Source organism: Nelumbo nucifera, chromosome 1 (assembly GCF_055504915.1).
Source record: "Nelumbo nucifera cultivar China Antique chromosome 1, China Antique-T2T, whole genome shotgun sequence".
Classification (NCBI taxonomy): Eukaryota; Viridiplantae; Streptophyta; class Magnoliopsida; order Proteales; family Nelumbonaceae; genus Nelumbo; species Nelumbo nucifera.
Genome location: NC_142649.1, coordinates 104,323,041 through 104,330,964, shown reverse-complemented (window position 1 = coordinate 104,330,964; position 7,924 = coordinate 104,323,041). Strand labels below are relative to the sequence as shown.

At 40.0% G+C, this 7,924-nt stretch overlaps 1 protein-coding gene across 4 annotated transcripts; it reads right to left on the bottom strand.

The window, feature by feature from the left end:
* Positions 1-2,605: 2,605 nt before the first annotated feature.
* LOC104608612 (root phototropism protein 3-like) lies at positions 2,606-6,315 on the bottom strand. Of its 4 annotated transcripts, none has more exons than XM_010274649.3 (4): positions 5,781-6,315; positions 5,616-5,685; positions 4,098-5,402; positions 2,606-3,525 (listed from the first exon to the last, which is right to left on the bottom strand). In XM_010274649.3, exons 1-4 carry the CDS (start codon positions 5,891-5,893, stop codon positions 2,977-2,979), a joined length of 2,037 nt encoding a protein of 678 aa, XP_010272951.1. In that variant the 5' UTR covers positions 5,894-6,315; the 3' UTR covers positions 2,606-2,976. The 4 variants fall into 4 exon arrangements, with proteins under 4 accessions (XP_010272951.1, XP_088747025.1, XP_088747027.1 ...); XM_088890899.1 differs by having other exon boundaries at positions 4,098-5,376; XM_088890901.1 differs by having other exon boundaries at positions 2,607-3,525; positions 4,098-5,308; positions 5,781-5,845.
* Positions 6,316-7,924: the final 1,609 nt, after the last annotated feature.

Sequence of the window (7,924 nt, the reverse complement as noted above, 5' to 3'; positions counted from 1 at the left end):
AAAAGTTTCTCCAGTAGACTTCGAACCTCACGGGATCACGCCGCATAACGGCAGGCCTAATCTTCTCCCTGCCCGGATCGGGTGGAATTGATAAACTCTATAAATTGATACGTTACTCCCCAATTAAAGCGGAAACGGATCCCCTCAGGAGGAAAATCCCAAAACCGATCTACAAAACCCTTGAGGGCTCAACTATATAAAGGCACCAACCCCAATGACACAAGGTACGCGTGATTTTTTTACTCTTTAGCTCTCTAACTTTCCAACTCTCAAAGCTTTCAGGTCGCACCACAATTTACTAACTTAAGCATCGGAGTGACCTCACCGGATTAGTCACCCCAGGTTCTCTGATCCTCTGTCTTGTAGATTCACCTAGTTCGCTGCTCGACTGGAAGCCAGATCATCCTCCAACAGAGAGTAGTCAGATCGCGCTACATCAAAACTTATATTCATTGAATCGCGTTCAAAGAAAACCATTCTTAGGTTCAGAGATTGAGCCAACAAGATTCCTTCACGATGTGCCATCACCTCAGCTTCAATAGCATTACATGGAGGAAGTGGGGATGGAAGGAGAGCTCTGATTTGAAGGCCGATGATCTGTCATTGCTTCATGTCTGCACCTATCCAGAATTGAAGATATCTGAATTAAAATTCTTCTGAAATCCGGCTGCAAGTTCTCAAACAGATAATTATTTCAGGCCTTCCATATACACCATATAACCACAAGAACTTCAACCGAAATACTAGTATCAAGGCCAGGCCTATCATGGAGCAGCTCCCCGAAGTCAGTCCACACAGGATACATTAAGGGTCAGTTTAATTTGCAGTCAGAATCAGAATCGGAATCAAAATCCCTTGGAATGAGAATCGGAATGATCTATTCCCATAATCTATTTGGTTGGTTCAGACAGGAATCAGAATGGGAATTGGAATCAGCTGGAATGGATTTTCATTTCCAAGGGAGGGCAGGGAATGGCCATTCCCTCAAATGAAGGAAAGTCATTCTATGAAGAATAGGAATGGGATTCCAATTTCTTTCAACCAAGCAGTTGGGCCATTCCGATTCTGATATTCCAGACCCCTATTCCCGCAAACCAAATGGGCCTTAATTTAATCACACATTATTAATGTAAGTTGACAACTAAACCATACTTGTTTCGCCAAAGTGAATCGCAAGAAAAGATTTATCCAGGTCCTCATTTTGCATCCCACGTAGAGGGCAAGACTGATCAAATCTCCTGGATCTTTTAGCCAATTTGTCATTAATTGGTAGTGCTCCTACAAGACAATACTAGGCTCCCGGATCAAATCTCCCCCACCATCTTGCTTCCTACTTCAGACTCAAACAAATAACCCTTACTCCTACCTCCATTATCTTGCATATAAGGTAGGATCAAACATTGTTTTACTCTTCATAAGCAATCAAGACAAGGTCAAAACTGAAGTATAAACCAGAATTTACATTCAGCCTACTTGCAGTCCCATGCATTTACACCAGTGCAAATGAAATTTTGCACTGTGACTTGTTGGTTTTTGTATCTAGTTAGCTGATACGGTGACTTCTTGAATTCTTGTTTGTTCTCTACAAAAATCTTTTGATACACTGAATTCTCAATTCATCGTTGTTTTCATTTTCAGTGGTATGACACTAGTCGATTGCTTCTCGTTCTCAAATTGTCTTCTCTTTCTTTACACGTCATTTGTCCACCAAAGTATGAATTCTCTTTTGAGCTTAAATCTGAGTTTAGGTGGTTATGCCATTAGAATTGATAGGTGTGTGCAAGTCGGGCTGTGTTGCTAACCCTAACCTAACCACACGTTGTTGGACTCCCAACCCTAACTCTTTTTTGTTTATTTTTTAAGTTCTAATTTCTTAGACTTAGGATCACCATGATAAATAGCTTTAGTATCAGTATATAATTATATATATATTGGGACAAAGTCATGTAATTTTGAGAGTAGGATTCTGAAATACTGTAGCAACAACCATTGGAATATTAGAATTTTGTGGCACTACTTAGTTTGAAAACATATACCCCTGATTAGAAAATGATTTTAATTATTTCTGTGGAACCAAGTAGAGAACAAGGTTATTTTTAGGAAGGAGGGGGGGGGGGGGGGGCTCCACCTCCTCCCATTCTCTACAAATTAACTCTGTAACCATCATTTGCCTTGCTCAGTGCAAAAAGAATTTGTGCAAAGTGCAGTTTCAATCCTTCATTCTTCAATCTTGACTACCCTGTCAATCGAGGACATACTGATGTTAAGTGTTAGTTAATGCCATGTAAGGATGAGTGTCCATACTGTCATCAATTGCAAATTCCTCTAATTCTGTCTTGACCTGTTACAGATGAGAAAAAGGGAAAAATGCCTTTGACAAGACCTATTGTCAAGAGTTTTATTGTTGTTCTTATCTTCTTCCTACTTCTGCTTTTGCAAGCATTTCACAGGAAAAATTTACCCGGGTAAATAACTTACCAAAAAGCGAGCGGGGCCAAAAAGTTGCCCCAAAACAGAGAATTGCAGAGTTAGACACATACAAATTTAGTCAATTCTTTGCAGAAACAGTTACTATCAGATTTTCATGAACATTATTTTCATTCTATTTTCCTTCAATTGCTCTTTTAGTTTCATTTGTTAGATGAGAGAGACAGAATGAAGCCAACATCAATGTATCCTCTTTGTTTCATTTGGGATACATTAGCCACCCCAAACTAAACATGAAACTATGTTAAGGAGCTCAAGAAAAGCATGCTCAAAAGACGCATTTAAGCAACAGATCGTGCCAACTTAAACTAATGGTTGATGTAAAGGCTACTTGACTTAAAAGACCCAATTGTCCTCCACCCACCAAAAAAAAAATAATAATAATAAATAATAGAAACTAAAAGGGAAAAAAAGAACAGGAAGGTAGCTAGAGACCCAAATATAAGTGTTACCAATACCATTATCTGTATATTTCTTGCCTCCCATGATTCAGGAGATGGAATTCCTCCACCTTCTGGATGTCTTTCTTGTCTGCTCGAAAGGAGTTAGGATCTGAGATACGGCATCCTGGGTTTCTAAGGCTTTCACCTTTGTGAGTTTGCTGAGCTTTTTCCACCCACTGCTCCATGCTGATGATTGTTTCTGTTTTGACATCTTCTCAAACTGTGTCTGCAAGTTATCCATGTCATTTTGAAGATCAAGGTACTTTGCCTTCATGTTTTCAAGCTCAAACTTAAGTGTATTGATCTCTTTCTTTGCTATTGCCCATCCCTCTTGGTAGAACAGTGGGGTCCCTTCAAGCAAAGATTTTTGAGTCCAGACCATAGGGTGATAATGATATTCACCACTTTCCTTCAGGGAGCTGTTTGCCATAGCATTGCTTATCTTTACCTGTTCAGCAAAGAGGACTTGTACCACCACTCTCAATGGGAGTCGTTCATTTTGAGCAGCATGCATGCAGGCATCCATAGAAAGCTTCTGGCAATCCATCACACGACAGAGCCGCTTCCTTTCATGCTCTGAGAGTGTTGGATGGGCCTGTCAATTTGTGAAAGGTTAAGTAGTGCAATCAAAAACAAAGCTTCACCAATCCTACTGTCATGTATCATGTCAATATTTCCACTGATCTAACTGATCCAGTATCATCTCTAGTCATGGTGAACAAAATTATTATCTTTCCATTGATTTAAAGTCCATGTTATCACCAACTAGAGGATTTTGTGAGGTTTTCTTCTGTTCAATTTTCAAAGGTTTTTATTCTGTATTCTGTTATTGGCTTTTTGTTTGTCAATGATATACCATTTATTGGACAAATGTACGCAGAGATGCATAATGCATACTGTATCATGACCAATTCATGTAGTTAATGAATAGAACTATGTATTTAGACCAACATTCACACAAATTCTTAGTGGTTGAATCTTGGGGCTGAAATACATGTTTTCTTATGTTAAATTCCAAGGCATTCAATTGTTATTATTTTTTATGATTTTCATTTATTTGATCTGTTATTGACATCACCAATGTATACATATCTGCCATTTCTGTATGGATGTAGATCAAGAGAGAGCAGAGACTATAAGATCATGTGGAATAGATATTTGAATTACCTTAAGATAGGAATCTACTGCTCGATACAGCCCATCATCACAAGTTCTTGCTGATTCTGGCAAGGCCTCTGCCAAGGCCTGAAACTTTGTCAGGGAGAGGTTTCTGTCTCTGGAAACCTCTGTAAGATAGCTGTCTACCAGTCTTGCCACTGTCATATTGGCATTAGAGGAAGTACTCCTGGACATTTCTTCAAATGAATGCTTCTCAGAAAAATATGTGCTTGGGCTCGAAGGTTCCATCTGTTCTTGAACCAGAAAATGCTCCAAAAGCCTCTGAAAGAGATCCACATCGTATAAGGTATCGCTCTTGTTGTAAGAAGGAATGAGAAGGTCTGACAAAGTAGCCTGTTCGAATTGCATTCCCACCCGTTTCTCCAACTCAGTGACCAGAGCGGGGGCAACCTTTAACATGTTTGCCATTCTCAAAAGCCGAAGAAGGAAGCTGCAAGAGATGCTATCCTTCTGTGAAGGAAGTATGCTTATGAGGCTTTCTATGATCATACGTTGCTCTTTGATTTTAGCATTGGGCTGGTCCTCTTTGGTGCCTGACGCAAACATGTGAAATCCACCTTTCCAGCTACTATTACTACTACTGCTGCTGCTACTGTTATTACTTTCTTTGCCTTGACTACCTTCACCTGCAACTGCAATACCTTCTTTTTCCGAGAATGGAAGCCATTTTGATGCATAGTGCATGATTGCCGCTCCAATCAACTCGGACCTCATTCCCTTCACCATGATCGCAGTAACAACCCTGACAAAATGGTCAATCCTAAGAAGCGATACGTCTTCAAACCACCAATCTATAGGGATCTGTTGATTCGTACTGGGGCTTGATTCCTTCATCTCGTTCCATTTTGGGCTGGAGACTTTTGTAGGTGGTTTTCCTGTATAAGCCCATCTGATACCTCTTGGGTTGGCACACGCCTTCCAAGCAATGGACTCGCTGCATCTACGTACAATCTGCAGGTTTTCTGCCCATGGAGAGAGCTTCTCACTACTTTTTAGTACTAGAATGGAGTCCTTCCATGAAGACAAGACAACGTAACTCAGAAACGCTTCAGTCTTGAATATGAGGTTGCCTTCTTCGAAGTCCTCTGTCATCTCAAGATACTCTGCAGCGCATCTCAGACAAGAGATGTTGGTGGCTGTTAGATTGATATGAACCCCATAGCAGAACTTTGCCGCTAGGTCAAATGCATCTGCTCCACCTGGAAGATCATCCATGACTATCTTGTTCAGGTTCCCGTCATGCAATTCATATATGATTCTGTTCAGCCTTCCACATCGAGAAAGAAGAGGATACTTTCATAACAGAAACACTGACCAAATAAGTAGCTATAGATCAAAGAAGTAATAAAACCCAGAAGTAGAAATCATTATCATCTCAAAGCTTGATCTTTGAAGCTTAAACTCACCCTTTCCTTCCATAGTATAAAATCAGCCTAAGAAATTAATTTAGAAGCCAAGAAAGTGCGGAGAACAGGTGCTTAACCATTGGAGAAGAGAAGTAACTACCTTGTGTAAGTGGAAATTAACATCTCCAACTTGAACTAGAAGGTCACTGGGAATATCGGTTGCGACGAACCTAAAAACAGAGAAATTCCATCTGTCAAGAAGGAAAGGAAGTCGCATACAGAATCCAGGAATATGCATTTAGGCGTAAAAATTAAACTGAATTACCATGAGTGATCTCTTCGTTCAAACTGGTTGGTCTCGACTTCATTTTTTGTCGAACTGAGAACTCCATTCGTGTACTCTCTCCCTCCAACTGACTCATCCTCTGACTCCCACATGATGAAAACTAGAACCCAGATTACTAAGCAGACTTCCCTTAATGGAGAACGAGAACCTCAAAGAGAAATGAAGAACACTAGCTGAGCAGAGAAATGGAGCGGGAAAGGGCATAAAACAGTAGATATAGAGAAGAGATGGTGAAGCAATATTAAGAAGAAGAAGACCACATGGGAGTGCTTGGAATCATCTTAGATTGTGGGGTTCTTCTAGATTTTGCAAGAGACAGTAGAATCGTGGCCTTGAGGATTATCTTGGGATCATTTTGACTGCATTTAAATTTCTTTCTTTCTTGAACTTTGGCTTTCTAATATATTCTCCTATAATATAGCCAGCGAGAGTTTTGCTCCTCTGCTTCTTCATATTTGGCCTTCTTTTTCCTCTCAACTTGTTTTTTCACCAGTGCTACAACCCCAAAGCAAAAGGATCTAGATACCTCGTTTACAGTTTTCACGTCGCAGATTTACATGGATACGTGAAATCCAGAATTATGGATCATGTGGGCCTACAGCCAACCAATAGTAAAAGGCTAGAAGCGATTACAAGTTATTGTTCAGTCCACTTCATTCATGTATACAGACTCGTACACAGTACACTAAACTTCGTGTCAAGCGCTTGGAGGGTCCCGTTGGAACCTGGGGCCAGGTGCTTGATAAGTTGATATGGTTTGGTTGGGTGGTCATAAGTCATAACCGACTGATGCCTTGGTCCAAGCTCCAAACTCCACTCTCCAGTTCCAAGCTCCAAGTAAAAGATGAGTCAGGACGGTCTCACGTCAAATCTCCTTCGACAACCCTTTGATTGGAATAAAGTGGCGGATTACCATTCCCAAAAGTTGCAAAGGTGATCTCTCAGTCATCAGTCATCACAATATCCTGTATCAAAGTCGTTTTATTTCTTTTTAATTTTGTATTAAATGGGAAAAATGAGTCATTTTCATAACATTTAACTCAAAATCTTTCTTCTTATTTATTTGGGAAGCTTATCTTTGATACCTTGAACTCTATTTGCTTACCAAAAGAAAAGAAAGAGAAAACTTCAATTTTCATTAGGTGACGGGTGAGCTAACTTAATAAATATAGGTCCCCAGTATACTAATAATGCAGGCATGCTACCTCAAGGTATCATACTATTCTGTGCTTGAAAAGCAGGACTATAAAACCAGACCAGTGGCCTACCAATTCATCTTTAATTCTATCCGTATCTGGCTTTGGCTAGGTTCAAAGTACTCGAATGTGTGCCACGCAATTTTTATTTTGTATGTATTTGCACTGTACATATTTTTCGAACTGAGCATATTATGCAAATCAAATTTTATTTTTTACAAGTTTTAAGAAATAAGTAGGAACATCTTTTGGTTCAATGTCCTAACTCAACTCATAGGAGCCATAATTCTATTTTTCCTTTGTTTTGAATTGTACAACACCACTAATAACTCTCGAAAGTAGGTGGTAGTGGGACTTACTCCTCCGCTGAAATAATCCGGTTAGTGTGGTGATCAACACATTGATACTTTGAATCTTGAGTTTTGGCAATATATATGCTTTGATGAGGCATGGGATCAAATCCTTATCGCTACCGTCTCTCCATGGTAAGGTTAGTGGACCTTATACATACTCATTGTCCCCACCCCTTCATAAAATGAGGAAAAATTTTGGCTGTTGGGGCCAACAGCCTTTGCTGTTGAGAACATTTTTGGAAATGCCATATTATCATACAGTGGGGTAAAATAATAATTGTTCTCTATTTCCTTTTAACCATAATCATAGACATGGACGTGAATTGGTGATTGTGTCCAGCGTAAAAATTCTCTCAACATCATAGTATCATGGGGTTAGGTTTGTAGTAGAAGAAACCCATGCGACATTCAGGCCATGTGCGGGTAGGACAAGCCTGATGTGTCTGTAAGGGCTATGTGCCGGTCCGATGATGCCTCCACCAAGGTCAATGGCACTAGATTATGACATTGCAGTGCATGACTAGGGCTCTCTATGGTTCTTGTCGGTCCATGGGAGGCACCTCTTACATGCCAA